General features: G+C 41.8%; 1 protein-coding gene across 1 annotated transcript in view; it reads left to right on the top strand.

The window, feature by feature from the left end:
* FBN1 (fibrillin 1) overlaps window positions 1–22,754 on the top strand; it is a 292,212-nt gene that overhangs the window by 111,824 nt on the left and 157,634 nt on the right. The window contains exons 8-14 of the mRNA XM_029574409.1: window positions 1,254–1,379; window positions 7,455–7,580; window positions 9,724–9,882; window positions 10,533–10,712; window positions 10,887–11,042; window positions 14,033–14,152; window positions 16,674–16,799. Of these exons, the coding sequence (XP_029430269.1) occupies window positions 1,254–1,379; window positions 7,455–7,580; window positions 9,724–9,882; window positions 10,533–10,712; window positions 10,887–11,042; window positions 14,033–14,152; window positions 16,674–16,799 (993 nt within the window). The remainder of the gene's footprint in view (window positions 1–1,253; window positions 1,380–7,454; window positions 7,581–9,723; window positions 9,883–10,532; window positions 10,713–10,886; window positions 11,043–14,032; window positions 14,153–16,673; window positions 16,800–22,754) is intronic.

Raw genomic sequence — 22,754 nt, 5'->3', positions numbered from 1 at the left:
GGGGCGTGGCCGAGTGCCCCGACACAGCGGCCTGTGTCGGGGCCTGCCACGCTGGTGCGCGTAAGTTACTATTGCTCGGAGGCAGTAGTAACTTTTCAGATAAAGGTAGGGGGGGTTTAGATAGGGCTGGGAGGGTGGGTTAGGTAGGGGAAGGGAGGAGAAGGTGCGGGGGGGTGGAAGGAAAGTTCCCTCCGAGGCCGCTACGATTTCGGAGAGGCCTCGGAGGGAACGGGCAGCGCGTGCAGGACTCGGCACGCGCAAGTTGCACAAATGTGCACCCCCTTGCGTGCGCCGACCCGGGATTTTATAAGATTCGCGCGGCTGCGCGCGTATCTTATAAAATCCAGCGTACTTTTGTTCGCGCGCGCTGTCTTTTAAAATGTACCCTTAGAGTGGGAGGCATGGAAAGCATGACTATATGTTTGTAACAGGTAGAAGAAATGAAGGCATGGTTTTGAGTATTTGCTCAGTCAGATGAAACTTTAGCGAGCCAATGAGGGGAAAATACAAGCAAATGGGCAGTGAGTGGTCAACTGCAATAAACTTTCTATAAGGCAGGGGAAACTTGTATGGGGGTGATCATGGTTACAACCCCCAAGAGCATTAGGCTTTCCAAGAAGATTTAGAGTAAGTGCCACAGAGCAGCTATGGTTACATCCCATGGGTACACTTACATTAAGCTTCCAAAAAGGCTGGAGTAGAGTGACTCAGAGTGGCCATGGTTACAACCTAAAACAGCAACACAGTAGCATCAGACTTCCAAGATGGCACAGAGCAGCCATTGTTATACCCCTAACATGGAGTATGCTTGGGACAGGAATAGAGGGCAATGGCAGGAACAGGGTTACTAGGTTGGGTAAAAGACAGGGTGAAGCGGGCAAGAGTTGAGATGGTGTTGGTTTTAGTATGGAAACTTGCATACTACTCAAGTGGTAGAAAACCAGAGAGAAAGAGAGACAACGGGGCAGACTATATGGGTCAGTTGGACTTTGTTTGACATCATTTACTATGCTACTAAAACTAATTTCTCATCGCGATGTCTGAACGCCTATTACTTTATGATTCGAAGGAAATAACTGTCTTGATAAAAGAAAAAAAACCTTTTCAATTAGTTCGTAATGCGGGCAAGCAAATTTTGTGTTAAAACAGATTGCATGCACAAAAGCTTTGCTTTCCGTATGCTAGATAAATGACTATGATTGTTTCTAGATAATGAATTAAATAGGACTTTTGAAAACCTTTTTATATAACAGATGTGGATGAATGCCAAGCTATCCCCGGGATGTGTCAAGGAGGAAACTGCATTAATACTGTTGGATCGTTTGAGTGCAAATGCCCAGCTGGACACAAATTTAATGAAGTAACACAAAAATGTGAAGGTAAGTCGGTTTGAAACATGCATCTCTGCAGAATGTCAGATTCAAATTGAAAGCTCTGGCTATGCTAACACTCTTTTGAGAATGTTTACATATTTTATAGCCAGAGGTAGGGGTGTACCCAGACTTTAAAAAAAAAAATTGTTTTAGATTTTGTTTCATTTATTTGTTTTTTACTTAACTAAAATGAAAAAATACCAGACAAAAATTGAAATTTAAAAATTTAAAAAAAAATGAAAGGAAGAACAAAGCAAAACAAAAAAATACCAGACCTCCTTGTTCCCCCCCCCCAACCGTCAAACTAACCATGGTTTCCTTTTTTTTCATGGGGTAGGTGCAATCTTTGGTTGTTTAAGCTATACCAGTGGTACGCCTAGAAATGGTACCGGTAAATTGAGGCCAGCACCATTTTGTATGGAAGAAATTGAAAATGGTGCCGGCCTTGATCTGCCTGCCACATTTCAAAGTGTACAACCAGTAGGACAAGAGTGACCAGGGATCATTCCTGACCCACGAAGACAGGAAAATATGGTGAGAGGGATTGGTGAGGTTTCACTTTCTTTTTGGCGGCAGCATTGGTTTATCATTTTTAACACGAACTGAACAAAATTGAATGAAATTTTGTCTGGGTTTTTTTGTTAGTTTGTTTTAAAACTGAATTGAAACGGAGCGGGACATTTTGTTAAAATTTCCTGTTTCTTTTCAAATGAATGCTCATCCCTAGCTGGAGGCATTAATCTGCTTTTTGGGAGAGGGTTGATGCTTGTTACAGATGTGCAATGGCCAATTTCTATTGTCCATGATTTTTTGAACTGTTGTTTATTGTTATATTATGATATTTATTGTTTTATTTTATGTATGTTAATTTTGTAATGATATACTAAAATGTAAACCCTGCTCCTATAAACTACTCTGGGTAGCCTTTTTGATCAGAAAAGTAGGATATGCATCTTGAATAACGTTCAGTTTTCCAGACTATGCTGTTTCTTGGAGTACTGTATTCATTTTCTATGGGGACATTTTTAGATGCTGTATAAATTAATAAAATATACTGCAAAACTATACAAATCCTAAATGTGTATATGGAAAAATTTTCCAGCACCCTTTATGCATTTTACATTATTTAATTTGGTGAGGAGGAAAAAACAAGAGATGTGTGGCATTGCAGAAAGCTTTGTGAATTTTGCTGATGTTGTCTGGAGTATTAGCTCAAATTTGAGCTTTGTCTCCAAACCCTTAGGAGTGGGCTAGAGATGATTCAGGGCAAATCCATGGCAAAAGAAAATTGGGGACCTTGCTGTTCCTTGTGACTTACAAAGCATGTTTTTCATCTTTTTACTATGTTTTGCTAGCTTTAGCATACTTAAAACACAAATATCCATGAATCGCATAACTTATCTTTTTATAAGATCTGTGGTTGTAGCAATGACATTGTTTGTGTAAGCCTCAATGGTAACATAAATGGTAGAATACTGTTTAGTTTAGTTTAGAGGAGGTTTTGAAGACTCACAATTTTGCCCTGTGTCACTGAGACTGTGAGGGTTCACAGTCTTGGCATCTGAAGTCTTTTTCCTCCTTAAACCGAAAGTTTGTTGTAGATGGGTATGATTTAAATAGTTTTTGGTGTGACTTTGTTGATACATATTTGGATATTGCACCGTAAGCCTCAGTGATTTTTCTGACTTTACTTGTTTAGATTCAACCCAAAAATAAAGAGAAAGGGATGTTGCTTTCAGACTGGTTTGATATTCCATAAACAGTGGTGACAGGGACCTTAAAGGAAACAGTGTTGAATCTGAGTCAGAAGATACCTGAATTTGAGCCATTAAAATTGGGTTGTTTCTTTTTTAAGCTGTTAGTTAAGGGTTAAGTACTCAGACCAAAAATTTATTTCTTAAAGATGGACCTTAAAATCTCTCAAATGAACACAGAACCTAATGCGCAGTAAGACAAAAGGAACTCCGTTTTACTTCTAGTGCCTGTGACAGGCCCCTATCACTCCCATCCTGATCCTCCAGTCTTCTCCCCCCCACCTCCTCCACTCTGATCTCTGATCCTCATTCCTCATTTCTTCTCTACCTCAGTCTAGATGGTAGGACTCTACCTGGTAGGACTCATGCTTGCATTTCAGTCATGTTTTGCCCCCAAGAGGATTTGCGTTTTGGGAAACTGTCCCTCTTACCCACCCCTGATTACGGGCCTATATAGGAAGCTGGGAGTCTGGGCTGCTGTTAAATCCAAACCGTACAGTGCAAATACTGTAGCGCTGCCTCTATCCATTATCATTTACATTTTGGCTTTTGACATTCATTTTGCTCTACATCTGCAGAACCCCAGAAGACCATAGAGATTTCATTTGGTTGGAATTGAGGATCCTATTTCTGATGATGTTAGCATTCAGTTTGGAATAGAACAATAATATATTGTAGTGGCTTTGTAGTATAAATCCAAACATGTTGACTATCTTTCTAAATGCTATAGAAATATTTTAAAATTAGGAAATTTTTCCATTGCTATAACAATAAACTTGTGGCCAAAATATACGTTAAATGTCTGGAATGATGGTCCTGGATAAAGGCCACAGGAACCAACATCTCTTAAAGTTAAGCCTTCCATGTCGTTCATTTATCTGAGTGTCTATGACTCCCTGAGCAAAGGGAAGAATTCTCTTCTAGGCCCTGTGCATTGCTTTAAATCAAATCCCAATTAAAAGTACACAGCTCCAATGATTACAGCAACAATGATCACGCTGGAAGCATTGGATGGTTTCCAACATAACTTTACTGAAGAATGGTGAAATTGATGGACGTTCTTTACAGATGTAGTTGTTTCAACATGTGATGTCACAAATTAAAGTGTTTAAGTAGATTTGTGACTTTTCTTCTTTTTAGTAAATTTATTTCTATTGTTCAATTTAATTCCATTTGATAAATCCAGTTTCCTCTCCTCTCCAATCAATGTTAGGGTACTCCCAATTAATAGGGGGATACTTCTTATTATTAAATTTAAAATCTGTACAGAAAAATATCACTCACTTCTCCTTCTCCTGAAGTTCTAATTTCTTTCTTCTTACTCGTAGTACTTGATGAGCATCTTTATACTCCTTGAGATGATAGTGAATCTACTCCTAGGTCCAGGCAGCTCGCCTTATCTTCTTCCTCCGGGAATGGATGAGAACCCACTCCTCTTCAGAACTCCTTACAGTTCACCTGTGTTCTCTGGCTGAGGAACGCCACTCCTTTGGCTTACATGCACTGATCCTCCTGGGGAGTACTCAGTAATGCTAAAGCATAAATATTTCCAAAATGGGAAACCAAAGTAAGAGATAAGGAGGGTAGAAAAACTTAGTTCAGGAATCACAAAACATTAACAGGTTTCCAGACATACTCCTGTCTTCCTTTTCTGAACCCAGGGTCTCAATCCTGAGGCTCCAGAAGCCTTCCTCCTTGAAAGTGAACAAGCCCCGGGAACAGCCTGGAAGGAATCAGCTAAAATTCCACACCCTAAATGGCGGGAAGGGTTTATATACTCATAGGCGCACACTATACTAAACTCCACATGGGGAAGTAGTTGCACACCGATAATGACTACGTCTCCATTTCTTCTCTTACCTATGGGACATTCCTTCTGATAGAAATCTGGTTCTATTAGAGATCTAGGAGGATCTCTACATAAGGAAAACTCATAAAATATATACTAATAAACCATTAATAGTCGAAAATAGAATGAAAGTGAATGTTTTTATTTGCAGTTTACTTGGTATTGTAAGAAAATACCAGCTTACTTTATAATTAGCTAAACTTAAAATAACTTAGGGTTTCTAAACAGTGGATGGCATTGAAGTACAGGGAAATAATGGTAAGGACCAAGTGGAAAAGGTGTGGGGTGAAACAATCAGGATGTATAATTATTTATTTTATTTTATAACTTTTATATACCGGCATTCGTAAAAAAGAACATCATGTCGGTTTACATGTAACTGAGAAAGGAAATTACAATGATAGGTGGAGGAAAGATAGATAGTTAAAAGGTAAGTTAACTTTACTGTGGTGCCAACATGCGTCACAGTTAAAAACGCGATTATGTATGATAAACCATGTTAGACAAAATTAGATAATATTATACAAAGTTAGACAAAATTAATTAAGTACAAGGGGAGGTGGTGCGAGGGGTGGGGGGTGGAGGGTGAAGCGGGGGGGGGAGGTGGAGGAGGAGGGGCTGAGGGAGGCGATGGGTGGCAGGGGGAAGCAGGGGCAATAATAGGGAGGGGGGGAAGAGGGTAGGGTGGTGGAGGGAGGGAGGGGTGCTGTACACGGAGTATGGGGAATATTATGAGTAATTGTACAAGAGGCGGGGGGAAGGGTGTAGTAAGTGGGAGAGGAGGGGGGGTGAAACTGTACAAGTGAGCTGTGGGTAACGGAGGGGATGGTGAGTTGGTAACTGTAAGAGGAAGCTGCTTAGAGGATGGAAGGTGGTGGAGGGTGGGTGGAGGGAGGTGAGAGGGGAGGGCAGGAGGCAGGGGGGACACAGTGAGGGAGTGGGGAAAAGAAAGTGTTGCGGAGGAGCATAATATATGCCCTTTGCTAGGTTCAAGACTACAATGACTACTGGTAGTACTATTGCTACTTATTTTAGTTTTACATCATAAAAACATATAATATGATGGGAAATAAGGACCATAAGGTCCATCTAAGTCTGCTCAATTTATTAAATTGCTAGGGTTCGAATCCTGTTCCACTCACAGTTGCTCCTTGTGACATTTTGCAAGTCATTTCACCCTCCATTACCGCAGTACAACTAAGATTGTAAGTCCTCATGGGCAGAGAAATAACCAGAGTACCTGAGTTATAATTTGCAGGGACAGTAACTTTGAAACAGCCACGCGGGCACACACATACGTGCGTTGGCCGTCTTGTTCCCAAGGACGCGGCCATTTATAGCATACGTGTGTAAATACACGCATGGTATGAAATAGGCTGAGTACACGCACGTGTGCACACAACTATGAGTGGAATCGTGCAAATGCTGCTTCTGCAACGTAAATGGGAGGATTTTAAAAGCCACGCACGCCTACGCAATTGGCCATTTTCACAATTCGTTCCCAGTTCACCTGGGTAAGAGATAGGATTTCCTAACCCCCGCTAGTTAAACAGCTTCCTTTTCCCCTGTTAAAACCCTGCTGCATAGAGCTTTTAAAAGTATAAAATTTGACAAAATGCATCAAGATTCGCTAAGTTTTCCTGGTTAGAAGATATAAAATATCTGAAAATATTGGCAAACCTATTGCAACGTTTACAAAATTATTAGCAAGTTGAAAAGAACCTTTCTTCAGTACTATTCTATTTTTTAAGGATTTTACTTTTATTTTGTGCCTCTAAATCAGTGGATCCAACCCTGTCCTGAGGACCCCCTAGCCAGTTGGGTTTTCAGGATATCCACAATGAATATGCATGAGAGAAAATTTGCATGTGGTGTGCATGGATTCGTTCATCATGGAAATGAGGATAGATTGCTGTCCGTTTTGCTTCTGTAGAAATTGAAGCGGACTTTATTTAGATCTGCATCTAAAATCCTGCCTAACTTAAATGCCATGGTTATGGCAAAATCTGTGTTGAATCAGTAGAAATCTGCTTGCATGATTTTTTTTTTTTTGGTGTAGCTGCCTTGGCACCTCTGTGAACCCTTGCTAGTGCCAGAGCTGGAGGGCACAACCCCCATTGCCACAATAAGCTTCCCTTCTTCCCAACTCTGAGTGCACCACTTCTGTGGTGGGCCCTGGCCTATCCGGACCAGACAAAAGGGGAAGGGGAGATCTGCTGCGACCTGAGCCTCAGGGCCAATTTTTATAGCAGTTCATTTCAGAACTGATCTGTAAATGGTTTTAGGCTGCCAGATAAATTTGAGGTGTGCGACTTTTATGGAAATCTGTGAAATTTATCCACAAACCTAGTTTTACGAGATTCACGCATTGTGATCAATGAGATGTCCAAACAACATTTTCCTCCATTACTCTGATGTAATGTTCATGAGTTTTCCAAACTGCAAAACAGACTAATGGGATGTTCTATTTTAATCTAGATATTGATGAATGCAAAACCATCCCTGGCGTCTGTGAAGCAGGAGAGTGTTCCAATACAGTTGGAAGTTATTTTTGCAAGTGTCCTCCTAATTATTATGCAGTAGCAGATGGCTCAAGATGCATAGGTGAGTTGTAAAGTGATGTATTTGGCAATATGAGAAACTCCGAATTAAATATTTAAATGTAAACGGGAGGATGTGCAGGGCAGGAAGAAAAGTTTTGGTGGTCAAAAATAAATTCTTAGCAAGTTGAGAACCCTTTCATTGGTGAACATAAGAATTTTGAGACAAATATAGTATTGCATATTTATTTATTTTGACCTGGCTGTTTCCTCCAGTTCCTGCTCCTTTGTTCCTCCATCTCAGTCCGTATCGGAGGTGGAAGCTGGCACCAGGAGCCTTCATTCACAGCTACCTGGGGTTCTCCCCCCCCCATTTTATATCCTCTCCTCCCTGTATCTCTTTGCATGTAGTCTGTATGTCTGTATGCTGCTTCTGCTGCATCTACAGCTGTAGCCAACCTATGGAGCAGAAGGACCCCACTTGGGGTCCTTCCACAGCGTGGTACCCATCTCTACCACTCAGCTGTGGGATGGTCAGCATCCCATCTTCTGATGCGAAAAGCATCTGAAGGACCTATGTAACTGAACGTAACTTACCTTGAGCTAGCAATGAGTGAAATCTAAATAAATAAATAAATAGATGTGTTGTTAAAGGTTTGTGTAGAACACCATCTTTGGGTAATTCTTATGTACTGTAGGTATTGGAAGGTGCAAAAGATCTAGTTTTAAAAAGAAGACATTTTCAATGTTTGTTTTCTTTAAAAACAAAAAAAAAAGTAAAAACTCAGCTACACTTTAGAAGTCATTGCATACAAGTAGTAAGACTAAGACATTCCAGATCGCTGCTTTGTTGCTTGGACTGGTCAGTGGTCTTTGACCTCTCTAATGGTAGATATTTATTTATTTAGTTGTAAGCAGTTCATATTCTGGTTTTTCCTAAATGTAGGCTCAAGGCGGATTACACAGTAACAAAGCTTTGAGTGCATGATTAATGGATACATACAGATATGATCCACAGATATGAGGTAGATTACAAGTAAATAGATAAGAAGTAGGGTGCATTAGCAAGGAATAAGGAAATGGTTGCACTGAATATAAATTGCATGCATATTGCTAAGTAAACTAAACACCGGTGGTATAGGAAATATTAAGAATCACTTAGATAGCCGGAGGTGGGCAAACTTTGTGGAATTTGCAATCAGGAAGAATTCTGGCAGGCAGGTGTTAGTTAGAGGATACATTTCTGTTGTGGAATCTAGGGGAAGACCTGGTTAAATAGCCAAGCTTTGCCTTGTTTTCTGGAAGATGAGGTAACAAGTTTCCAGGCAGAGCATTCGATGTAACACGTTTCATATTTTAGGCATAGAGCAGCTGTAGGTGCGGTTTCGTGCATGTTAGTCTAAAGCCAGTGGACAGGAGGATAGAAGAGCTGGAGCCTAATACAAACTTGACTATGGCCTCCTGAATTACAATGTATTTGGCACAACTTTATAAACAATTATCAAATATGAAAAGATTAAGAAAAGCAGACGAGGCATACCACGTTACCTAGCCAAGGATACCGTTTGTAAGCTGAAAACCAGCTTGATAGTTGGGCTGAGGCCATGCCTTTGTTAAGCTAACAGGCATTTAAAGAGGAAAATTTTGCATGTTCTCATGTTCATTTGCAAGCTTTCACGATTAGAGGCTTTTCTTTCTTACTGGTTCTTTAAAAGCTAGCTCAGGCTTCAAAGATTCCATTTTTCTCCAGGCCCAAAATGGCTCCTAATGTGTACAGAGGAGTTACACTTGCAGCCATTCCTGGGTTATGTGTCTGAGCCATTGATTTCATTGTTTGCGCACTGCATGGCAGATTTTAAAGTGTGTACAAGAATGCACATGCAGAGCATATTATTTTTACTGAATTACAGTTGTTTAAATTGGTGCAGGAAATGTTTGCTTAGCGTGACATAAGAAGTCTGTGGTATAAGTAGGATTTGACCCAGGAGTTCAGACTAACAACAGTCCAGTGTTCCAACTGCTAGAACCTCACAGTTCGGCCAGTAATTCATATTAAGTGCTTCGTGACTTTGGGAATTGAGATTTATAGGAAAAAGTATTAATTGTGGAAAAACTCATACCAGAGGTTTATTAGGGCACCGAAATAAAAATAACCTGAACACTTCAGAGCTCCATTTGCACATGCTAAGCCTTTCTTTCTTTATCAGATGTACGCCCAGGATATTGTTTTACTTCGCTGGTGAACGGTCGATGTAACAACCAGCTTCCACAGCTCACACCCAAAATGCAGTGCTGCTGCGACAATGGACGGTGCTGGTCTTCTGGAACAACCAGTGCTCCTGAAATGTGTCCCATCCGAGGAACTGGTATGGTTGTTTTGCATGTGAAAACATTTAAAGATTTGAAGGAATGTATGTCATAGAGTGCTATCTGGCAGGCTGCCTGTTGGATGACTTGTTTGGATGACATTCAGGAAGCAACCGAATAAGTGCATTGCATAAAGGAACGGTCACGTGATCATAGGACTGCACCATTGCAACCTCTTGCAAAACAAAAGATTGCAACAAAGTTCTTCATACACTTTTTTTTTTTTTTTTACTAATCTTATGGCCATCACTTCTAATGCAGTGATGGCGAACTCCAGTATCTGAGTACCACAAGCAGGCCAGGTTTTCAGGATGTCCACTATGAATAAGCATGAGATAGATTTGCACACAACGTAGGTTTCCAGAGACAATATTTAGGGTTTTCATGTCAGTGCTGTCTTTTGGAAACTCCTTGGGCCTCTGAAACTTCTGCTTTCCTACTTGGGGCTGGGTTTTAGGGGTTTATTTATTTATTTATTGCTTTTCTTTTTTTTTTTTTTTAAGTTAACCTTACTCAACCATGGCCAAGTGAAGTTGGGCATAAAGGGACCCGGGGGGCAGAGTAGTGAAAGGAACTGATGATTTCTGATCTATGCTTATTGCTCAATCTTTTAAGAACTTACGTTGTATTCTTTTTTTATTTTTTTCAGATGAGTACCGTAAGCTATGTGTAAGTTTAGGTCCAGGGAGACCTGAGCATTCTGTGCTACCTGGCGTTCCTCCAGGTGTCCATCCTGGTGTTCTTCCTGGGGTCCCCCCTGAGTTTGTTCCTTGGATCTATCCTCCACGCGTACCAGATGCTTTTCCATCACGTGTTCCACTGGGGCCTGGTAAGTACAGACCTGTTTTCCCCCTCTTTTAACTTAGGATTTGGCCAAAGAAGACTTTGCATAATCAATCAGCTTTATGACAGCAAGTTTACGTTTCCATTTCTAGATTACATATGCAAACACAGCATGGCAAATGATTCTCACTTATTTGGGCTCTTTTTTTTTTAATTGTAGTGGTGTTGCCAGTTAATTTAACAGACCCTCAATCGACTGATTATTGCCTCTTGTTTCGAAATCTCTGCCTTAATGGTCGCTGTATTCCAACCCCTGGGAGCTATCGCTGCGAGTGCAACAAAGGATTCAAGCTGGATGTCAGAGGAGAATGCATTGGTATGAGTTTTTTTTTTCTAGTGCCTTATCTCTTATCCTTTCATGCATTATTTTTTTTATATTCCATATACCACAGTCCTTACTGTCTCTCCCCAGAGAAAATGATTCCTTGCTTGTTGAGGTGGCAAGAGCACATTGTAGTTTAGTTGTGTAGCCAAGAGCAAATTTTAAAAGCTGTTTACCTGGGTGAATCGGCTATCTGAAAATTGCTCACCCTCGAATCAGATAAAACTACACGCATTGGGGAACAACATACATAGTCCTATCTATATTGTGTAGAGCAGGGGTGGCCAAGTCCAGTCCTCAAGAGCCAGAAACAGGCCAGGTTTTCAGGATCCTCATTACGAATGTGCATGAGATGGTTTTGCATACAATGGAGGCAGTGCATGCAAATCTATGTCATGCATATTCATTGTGGAGATCTTGAAAACCCAACCCATTTGTGGCTCTTGAGGACAAAAGTTGGCCACCCCTGGTGAAGAGGCTTGGATCAGGGGTGGGGTTATGTCAAGGAAGGTAACTACGTGCATAGTTTTGCAGTTTCAAAGCCGTGTGTAACGTTTTCCTCTGAAAAGTTCCTGTAGAAAAGTACATTTGCAAACTTCTGCAGGTACATTTTTCCTAAGGCAGTTTTCAAAGGGAAGGTATGCTGATAATTTCCCCTTTGATATCTGGTGCAAAGCCTGCAAATGCAAATACCATTGGACCTTGCACTAATCCAGGCAGTTTTGAAAATTGCCCCAATAATATATTTATTCTTAAAATCATTATTCTGCATTTGAGAAAAAGAAAAACAAGATTAATTACAATATTGTGTTTATTTTTATTTTAAATCTCCAAAGGAATAGCAACTGAAATTGTTTTACATTTGTTTAAATGAGCTGAAGGCATCTTCAGTTTTCATCTTATTTTTGCATTGATTTGTGCTTTCTTAAACCTATAAATAGTTACCCATAAAGGTTAACAAGTATTCAGCTAGTTGCATTCCTTATAAATAGTACAATTTGTAAGCACATAGAAAGAGAACAGAATGTTAAAACCTGCCAACAGTGGAAAGTACCCAAGATGCTGGTAATACATTTTGAGCCATTCATCTTGATTAAGCAAGATGAAAGCTATGACTTTACTAAAATGCTAAAGACTAGTCATTTGATGTAGACACAAACTATTTATTGATACAGAATTTTTTTTTTTAATCCTGCAGAAAGACTAGACAGAATTATGCCAGTTCTACTCAAATCATAAACAATTGATATAATCTTTGAAGGGCAGTGAATGCATGGAAAAGTCTTACCAAGCTGAAACTGAATATGGTATAAAAGTTTCATCAGCAATGTGAGTGAGGCCCTCCTGGGTCTGTGATACAGTGATCAAGCTTGTGTGCCTGGCAGCTCCCAAAACCCACAGCAGCCCCATCTAGGTAGTACCATGACTACATTAAAGCATGTTAGGTTCATTCAGTCACATGACCCAGTGAGCTTGGAGTGCTGGCTTCTCAGTTCAGGAGCTGGTAGAGGTCATACATCTTGTGAGCCTCCTAAAGCAGACAGAAGACTTGAAGGGGGTCCATATTGAGCCGCTGTAACTATCCAGGATATCCGGTGGTGCAGCAGCACTGCTGAATATGCTTGGCTATCTTAAAGTTAAGGGGCGGATTTTCAGACTCCGCGAATAGGCCTACTTTTGTTGCGCTCCAGGCGCAAACAAAAGTACGCTGGATTTTAGTAGATACGCGCGGAGCCGCGCGTATCTGCTAAAAACCTGGATCGGCGCGCGCAAGGCTATCGATTTTGTATAGCCGGCGCGCGCCGAGCCGCGCAGCCTACCCCCAGTTCCCTCCAAGGCCGCTCCGATTTCGGAGCGGCCTTGGAGGGAATCCTCTAACGCCCTCCACCCTCACCTTCCCCTCCCTTCCTCTACCTAACCCACCCCGCCCGGCCCTGTCTACACCCCCCCTTACCTTTCTCCGGGGATTTACGCCTCCCGGAGGGAGAAGTAAATCCCTGCGCCGCCGAGCGGGCCTCCTGCGCGCCGGGCCGCGACCTGGGGGCGGGTACGGAGGGCGCGGCCATGCCCCCGGACGCCCCAGGCCGTAGCCACGCCCCCCGTACCCCGCCCCTAAAACGCTGCCGACACGCCCCCGAAACGCCGCGACGACCGGGCCCGCCCCCGACACGCCCCCTCAGAGAACCCCGGGACTTACGCGAGTCCCGGGGCTCTGCGCGCGCCGGTAGGCCTATGTAAAATAGGCTCACCGGCGCGCAGGGCCCTGCTCGCCTAAATCCGCCCGGTTTTGGGCGGATTTAGGCGAGCAGGGCTCTGAAAATCCGCCCCTAAGTGTACAAGTTTATCTGGCTAACTTTAGGGCAGCTCTGTGGCCTGACCAGAGTCAGTTGGATAAGTTATCTGGAAATTCTGCATATCAAGTTAGCTAGATAACTTAAGCCAGCTAACTCGACTCCTCCCTGATCCATCCATTCCCCTCACCTGAGTTATCCGGCTGAACATTTAGCTAGATAAGTCACTTAGGGCCTCATTTTCTAAAGTATCGCAGGCCTGCGATACTTTAGGGAATGAGGGGCGGGGGGCCAAAACGGGGGGCGGGCCTGTGCTAGCCGGCAGCGATCGCACCGTCGCGGTGTGATCGCTGCCGGTTTCGCACCCAATAGCGCCACCATAGAAGGTGGCGCTATTGGGGCTGACTCCGCCCCCATTTTGGTATTGCACACGATAAGGGACTTTTCGCGTGCAATCCCTCTGGAAAATGAGGCCCTTACCTAGCTAAGGGGCGCCCACTCACCATAGCAGGATATTCAGTGGCACCAGTTAGCTGGATAAATCCAACTTATCGGGCTAAGTTTTTCTTTTATTTTATTTTTGAAGATCAGGTTCATAATGTCTAAATGTTTTGCTTATGTGGAGCAAACTAATAAGAGTTGAATACTGTACAAACCAAACCATTCCTTATTATTATCATATATATTTCACAGATGTAGATGAATGTGAGAAGAATCCATGCCTTCATGCAGATTGTGTAAATACCCAAGGATCCTACATTTGCCAGTGTTATTCTGGATTTCAGAGCACATCCACTAGGACTGAATGTAGAGGTAAATTTGATTTTTACAGTCTGTCTGTCTGTCTGTCCACTTACTGTATGTGTGTGGAAGACCCTGTAATTATCCAGGGGACTGAATTTTCAACAGAGGTTTCCTCTAAGCCCAGCATGGACATAGGACTTTTGAAAATAAGGTGTCTGGAAATTTCAGTCTCTCTATGCATGATTTGACTTATCTGTGATACCACTTTAATTGTTTAGGATTGTTCTCTTTCACAATAATATTAACATAATTGCCGTGTGATTATGGCCTATGTCTGCCTCCCCTTGCGTGCGCCACCCGCGATTTTATAACATGCGCGCACTGGTTATAAAATAGTGCGTCCTTTTTTAAAATCTACCCCCAAAGATATTTTATTGATCAAAATTAAAAGTCTCAGTAGTTTCAAAAATCTAAGATGGTTCAGAGTACAAAAACTCAAAACAGAATACAGTTTCTTCAATCCAAAAAAATCACAGGAAAAGGTGAACACAGTTCCTTATGCTTCTTAAGTTGCTCTCCAACACTAGGATCCCAATGTCTTCCCAACAAGGCCTTTATCTCAGCAGGCCCATAGGAGACATGGGAATATCCCCTTTTTGTCACTCTGAATTACTCACTAGTGGCCGTTCTCTCCCTGCTTTCTGGGTCAGATTTCTCCTCCTTTCCACACGTTGCCAGTCTTACAGGGAGATCACACTCTCCTGTGGATCTGAAAGCCCCAGAGCAGAGTCCAGCCCCTTGGTTGGTCTCTTCAAGATGTCTCTCTACATCACCAGACTCTGATTCTGCCCCCAGTGACTCGTGGCGTCATCCTTTACAATACTATTCCACTGACCCACCCTTTGGAGGATGGACCACCCTGTCACTCTCAGGTGGCAGTACTGTATTAGAGCCTTCCAATATTGGAACATTTTCCCATTCTGTAGTGCAGTGAATCCAAAACAGCCTCACATGAAGATACATTCAAGATTACATTTTGTAGACTGTTATCTATGACCAGTGCAGAATCTGGAACCCCGTAACTTAATTTATCTTGGGTGAAATGTAGCTTGCACTATAATAGTTTTCATTAAGTGGCCATCTCTGTGATAAGAGATGAGCCATAATGAAGACAAGACCTTCTAGTTGAGGGCAGCGATCTCATAACCAGGGCTGGATTTCTCATTAGACATAGTAGGCACTAAAAGATGGATTTTTAAAAAAAATCCCTGTCGCGCTCGCATGTGCGGTCAGGTGGCCCACTCTGCACGCGGGGAGGGGGGGGGGGTTTAGAAAAATACATGCGGCGATGCAATTGGGCCTCCCCCAGTTCCCTCCCTTAACTGGAGCGGACTGGGAGGGAACTTTTCTATCCCTAACCCTACCCTTCCTACTTCTTTCCCTCTCCTCCCCGAGGCTAATGGCACTGACCGAGGTCGCCCCCCCCCTTGTCCCGCCCGGCCTGCCCCTCCCTGCCCAGCCCCCCCCTTTTGCAGGGCCCGGCACTTGTGCGCTTAACAGGGCCCGTTCTAAAGTGTGAGCGGCGCACGCAAGACCGGGCCACGCGCGTAACCCCCCCCTCCCCCCCCCTGTTTTTACGTGGGTGGCCCTTTCAAAATCGGGCCTTTACCTAGGAATGCCCCAAGGGATACCTGCTTTGTCTGAGGAGACGCTTCTGCTCAGCTGATCATGTGGTTCAGCATTGCACTGAAGAAGAGGGGCTGACTGGACAGAACCTCGTTTCTTGATTGCAGCAAAGAGTGAGAGTCCCTGCTTCCCCCTCTCCTTGCATCTTCTCATCAAATCTTTGGAGGGGGATAAGCCTCACCCTCCCTACCCCTCTTAGGGGCATGCGAGATGGATAAAATGCTCATGGTAATATCCATTCTCACAAGCTCAATCACTATTTAAAAAATCCTCTTTACTCTTCCAATTTTTTTTCATACTCTTGTTCAGCATCTACAGATGTAGTAAATGCTCATGTGCATTCAAATTGCTATAGCTTAAACATCTAAAAAAAAATGGATGGTAGGTGAATTAATCATCCTTGGCAAAAAAAAACAAAAAACCAAAAAACCTGGCTGATGCTCTGGTGAGGTGAAAGGTTCATACACGTAGAGGAACTGCCTGAGTGGCCAAGAAATCCAAGATGTTTTCATTGGTAAGGCCTGCAGACATTCCACTTCAGCACAGCAGATACAATCTATTGCAAAGGATCCTATCTAAACTGTCTGTGTGTGGCCTAACACAACTCTTTAATAGGTTTTGCCCCTTAGGACATATTCTTGCCACTATACATTACCACACGCCATTGAGAATCTGATTTTTATTTCAGCTCTCAGGCTAAACTAGAAACCGGGTACACATTCGGTCATGGCTTTCTTATAGAAAACCAGAATGCTTTCTTCTGAAAAGACGCCGTTTTAATCTTCAAAGTGTTCCGTAAAGTAGGTGTCCAGGTGTTTCAAAAACCACTTTGTTTCTGCATGATTAAGAAAAGAACAAAAGGTGAATACAGAGGAAAACAGTTAACATTTTCTCTTGACTCTAGATATTGATGAATGCTTACAGAATGGACGAATATGTAACAATGGGAGATGTGTGAACACAGATGGCAGTTTCCACTGCGTTTGCAACGCAGGCTTCCATGTGGCAGCTGATGGGAAAAATTGTGAAGGTGACTATTATGTGGATAATTGTCTCTGGTTTTTGTGCAAGAAGAAAAATAAAAGTTTAGATTAAAAAGATATTTTCTTTCTCTCAGAAACTGAAAGTCTAGCTACTCCTGTTAGAATTCATTTCCAATCATTTTTCGTCGCCAGTCAGCCAAAGGATGCCTTTTCTTTTGGTGACACTGAGCATCCAGCTTTCAAGAAGTAATGCTGTGTGGATGCCCTAACTGTAGAAACAATAGATGCACCATTCATGAGTCTGGAGGAAAAGCAGACATTGCATCTTGCTAACCTATTCCAAGCAAGAAAAAGAGAGAGAGAGAGATGTTTCAGACATAACTCATGAGTTTCTACCTCACAGACCTTAGTATCCTTTCCAAATTTTTTGGGGGCACTTCTAATGATCTTTTCAGGCGCTACAAGAATTTCGAGCATAGTTCTTAGAAACATTTTTGGCAAGAACACTGTTGCAGTGACTCAGCTCAAAGACTCCATGCCAAAATTCCTAGTTAGGATAGACTGCATTCTCTTTTTACATTATAAATGATCTGGATCTCACTTTATTTTTAAAAAAATAGAAAAGACTCTGTATCTAAGCTTGTAAAATATTCACAAGGCACATATAATATAAGAGAGTTTAACACAATTAGTATGTAATTAGATGTTCATGGGGCCGATATACAAAAGACTGAAGCACCAAACTTCAGGAGTCAGGCTCCGAGATCTGGGAAACTGAAGATTTTCACTGAGCCCCTCAATTTAGGCATCTAAAAAGTTGGTGGGGCTAGAAGACGGGTCAGAGAACGAAGCCGGCCACTGCAGGTCCACATAAATCTGTGTGCTGTTATATGCCTAACTTATCTCAGTATGCAAAGAGAACTTGTGCGTGTAAGTTTGCTTGGAAAATTATCCACAGCAAAACTCTGCACACACAATTACACCTGATATTTGGTGCACGTGGTTTGGCGAACAGGATTTACATGCATGGTTTTTAAAATCAAAAAGTATGCACGGAATTCTCAATCCTGCCCAAACTCTACCCTCTTGGAATGCCCCCTCCCCTTTGTGCATAACAGTCCATTATACTGTCTGTGCATAATTTTACACACGTATCACTTGTTCAGTTTTCTAAAGGACCAGTTCTGCAGGTAACCATTTACTTGACCTGCACAAATCCCTTTGAAAGTTACTCTCCCTGTGCCGATTTCCAGGCTTAGGCTCCTGAAGTTAGGGAAGGGAATGGTAGACCTAAATTTACATGCCTCAGTTTTAGGTACCTATTTTCAGCTGAAATCAGGGGCATTGCTAGGTACTTCAAAGATCTGGAGCATGCGGCCCATAGGTCCTTTCCTTCTCCTTTGCCCCACCTTCCAGGACTGGACACTTGAGGACCGGGAGGAGGGGACACACACATGACCCTCCCCTCATTTTTATAAATTTGCATAAATGTGCCACCACTGTCCCTGTCCTTCTGTTCCTTCTATTCTAGCATCCCCAGGACAATCTACCAGTAGATCAACTGAACCAACAGGGTTATCAATGATGAGTGATGCACTCATGAATCTGAAACACCATAAGAATGATGGCGCACAATCTGCACAAATGCATGCATTCCATAAATTGTGCATGCACATGTGTATTATGGGTGCATTGGTCATTTGTCCCAATGATATGGAAATATTATGAGGGTATCAGTCAACCACACCCTTCACTGATCTCTTCTTAAAGTATACTCATAGGGCCGGATTTTAAAAGCCCTACGCACGTAAATCCAGAGGATTTACGCGTGTAGGGGGGACTTACGTAAGCCGGGCCTATTTTAAAAAGGCCTGGCGACGTGCATAAAGCCCCGAGACACGTGTAAGTCCTGGGGCTTTACTAAAGGGGCAGGGTAGTCAGGGGCAGGGCCAGAGGCCTCCGACCACAGCGGCCATTGCTGCTGTGTCGAAGGATCGCGTGCCGGCAGGCTGCTGGCGCGCAACTTGCGCCTGCCCAGAGGCAGGCACAAAAGGTAAGATAAAAATCAGGGGGGGTTAGAGTAGGGCTAGAAGGGGAAAGGTTAGGGGAAGGGGTAGGAAAGTCAGGCTAGGTGGAAGGGAAGTTCCCTCTCAGGCTACTCTGATTTCGGAGTGGCCTGGGAGGGAACGTGGGAAGGCAACTCGGCTCGGCACATGCAAGGTGCACAATCGTGCACCCCCTTGCGCGTGCCGACCCCCGATTTTATAACATGCGCGCCCTTGTGTGCGCATGTTATAAAATCACAAGTCCATGTGTGTGCACCGGGTAGCGCGCGCACATGGACGCACTCCTGCAGCTTTTAAAATCTACCCCATAGCTGGCTGAGGAATCGAAACACAGCACAGTACATGGTCACTTACATACAGCCTTTGAGTTACAGTATTGAGTTACAGTATTGTAGTGATTTAAAAATTGTGCTGTCTTTAGTTTGATACTGAAAATAAATTTCAGCTCTCAGACTAAACTAGAATTACAATTATAATATAGTAAATATAGTAATTACAATTATAATATAGTAAACCTTCCAAAACAAAACAGCGTTAATTGCTATCACTCAAACAATAACGACCTTATCTATGAAAAGGTTTTAAAACATCAGTATACCTCCTATCAGGAAAATAAAACATGCCATGCTGCTGCAGATCTGTACACAGAAACTACACACTAGCAGAATACTTCATCATGGTCACGCATGCAGAACAAGGACAAACCCTCACCCAATATAGAATGAAGAAACCAGAAATTATAAATAGAAACATGCAGACAAAGTCAAGTTGCAACTTCAACAAGCCAGACTCTGAATACAGTACAACAATGGAAAAATAGAAATGTCATCATTTCACATAAAACATCAAACAAACTTAAGAAATAGAATATCATAATACTAAAACCATGCTCATGGAAAGAATAAATATTTCAAAACAGCTAATATAAATATTATATAAATATTTTTTAAAATTCCCCAAACACCAATAAAATATTTCAAAACAGACACAACAAATAACACCAATAATAAAAACAAATAAAATAAAACAAATCCTCTGTTGTCCATTCTTAGGAACTTTTGATTTACAGTCATTATGAGATTGTCATAGATTAGTGGAGGAAGGGGGCATAGAAACCTCTCTCTCTCTCACTTTCTCACATGCACACACTCTCCAACACATACACATACACTCTCACTTACTCACACATACTCACAGCCACACACATGCTTGCTCTCTTCCCGGAACATACAGGCAACAGCAGAACACACATGGCCTTCATATATTCATTTAGCTCAAGGGGTTTTGTAATTCTCTTTATTTTTGGTACTGGTAACTGTTTCAACCTCTGTTTCTTTTACTTTTGCTTGTTGGCACAAAATGTTGTCATGCTCTTTAGAGCCACATCATCTCCTATTTCTGAGCAACCCCATGCTTACTAGCCAATTTATTTATTTGTTTACTAATATTTCTTACTTGTCCAATGCCAAGTCATTCAGGTCAAGGTACACTATTAAAACAAATAATAATACAAAAGCAAATAAATAATCATAACTAAAATAAATAACATAAAAAATAGCCAATGGCATGATTTTACCCTGAGAGGAGCATGTCTCCCCTCTCCTTCGCTCTAGAAATGTGCTTACCCTGGGCAGTAATGTGAGGTTGGGCCAGGCCCCCCTGGACCTGACCCCAGCTACCCCCTCATTTGTTTTGTTAATTCTATCTCATTATTTATGACACCAAACAACTGGTGTTGGAAATATAACAGAACAAAGGAAAAAACAGAGTACCTGTAACAAAAAAAAAAAAATTATACACTGCACATAGCCCTTCCTAAAAAAACCCCCAAATGTATTCTTCAGTACTGATGATGTAAAACATTTAAAACATTTTTATCTGTGTGGGTTGTTATTGTGTGGTATTGTGAGGCAATGCCACAGCTCTTGTAGAGTCATCATAAGTTGTTTTTGTGGTTTATCTTGCAAAGTGGTTTAAGTCATGCTGTGCGGAAATCAGCATGTGTGGCACTGGGGCATTGGTACAAAAGATGTAGGAAGCTGTGCTTGTTTGCAAGGTTGTGGTTAAAAATGATTCACAGGGTAGGAAAGAAAAATATGTATCCTAGTTTAAGAAAACAGTAAACACATTCTGCACTGGGATCTGGAGAGCCCATGTCTCTGCGCTTGCTTTTGGGATGCCGTGTCTACTGCTAATGGTGACAGAGTTGCTGGAAACTAAGAACACACAGTCAAGACTGAAGACTAAGCACTGCTTAGAAACTTTATACTTTTTAATTAATGCAATCCAAATGTTGAAGGAGGTGATTTTCAAAATGATTTATACATGTAAAGCTGGATTTTGCACATGTAAATGGGCTTTTGAAAATTGCTGCTTTTATGCATGTAACTCCTTTGAAAATTACCTCTGAAATATGCAAGTGCCATACAAAATAACTCATTGTTGGAGATGACATCAACAATATACGTGGGGTGGTCCTTATTACAGTAACTACAGATGCTAACTTTAGAACATCTCTTTGGCTTGATTAGACTTAGGGCTAGATTCATCAAAGTATCGCATGCAATAGGAAGTGGGGCATGTTTTATGGTAATAGCGCACATTTATTTATTTTATTTATTTTTAGATTTTTTTATACCGGTGTTCCTGTATGAAATACAGATCACATTGGTTTACATTGAAACAGAACATAAATTTTTGCCTAGAGGCATTACATAGAACAAGGTTATGGAACTTGGAACAGGGTAAACTAGATCAAAATTAACATTGAAATGTAAACATATTGGCTAACAAGTCTCATTGAGCAGTAATAACAAAAACATAAAAGCAAAACAGTAAATGTCACATGAGTCCTGCAGCAAGAGATTGAATACAGAGTCAAGTAGAAGTATAGAACCTGGGGAATGCGATGGTGAGGAACTCTTGCTGGCTGTAGGGGAAAAAAGAGCTTATGGTCCTGTAAAAGCTTGTTTAAAGAGCCAGGTTTTAAGTTTCTTTTTGAATGTAGAGTGGCAATAAATTGCAATAAATAGGCTATCTTAGCACTTTGCATAGGTATTACCACAAAATGCATTACCTGTTTTGCACTTTGTGGTAATACCACAATTATTGCATTTCCTACCTGCAACCACTGGGGGGGGGGGGGGGGGCAGGGGGAGAGAGAGAGAGAGAGAGTACTGCATTTGATTCTTTTGAGATAATCTTATCAGTACCTGGAAGTTTGCATGAGGAGAGAATCCAGATTATTTTCTGTACTATACATGGTGCTACTTTTATATTAGTATCTATGACTTACTACTAATATTCATCCAGTTTGGCTGTCAGGGTTATCATTTATCTACTTTGACTAGGTGACAAATAAAAGTAACATTTAAAAAGCTCCTTTGGATACTTATTTGTTAGAGACAGCATAATCACACAACCCACAGTACTGCAGTTAATAGATTTCTGAGCTGCAATAAAATATCTAAGCAATAGGGATGTTCATTCACTTAAAACAAATGCACAGAATTGGACAAATAAGACCATGGAAAATGGAAAAAAATGGAACCCCCCCAGAAATGGCCTTGCACAAAAATACCTGAAAATTTCCAGGTATTTTTGAGGTCCATATTCAGTCACTGCCCGGATAGCAAAGTTAGTTGGATAAACTTAACTGGCTAACTTTGGAAGTGCAGCCGCACTATTGAATAGAGATGGCTATCTTAAGTTAGCCAGTTAGACTGTAGCCGGCTAACTTTAGGACAGGTCTAAGGGCCGACCAGGGCTAAAGCCTGTGGAAAAATAGACAAATGGCTTGAGAAGGGATCTGTAGGTGCGATAGAAGATGGAGAACAGGCGTGTCTGATGGACATTGACTTCTAGAGTAGAGCACACTGAAGTCATGTTTCACAGGCAGTTCATTCTGACAGCTATAATCACTGCGGCTGCTTTCTC

This window comes from Rhinatrema bivittatum, chromosome 13 (assembly GCF_901001135.1).
Source record: "Rhinatrema bivittatum chromosome 13, aRhiBiv1.1, whole genome shotgun sequence".
NCBI lineage: Eukaryota > Metazoa > Chordata > Amphibia > Gymnophiona > Rhinatrematidae > Rhinatrema > Rhinatrema bivittatum.
This window is presented reverse-complemented; position numbering and strand designations above follow the sequence as displayed.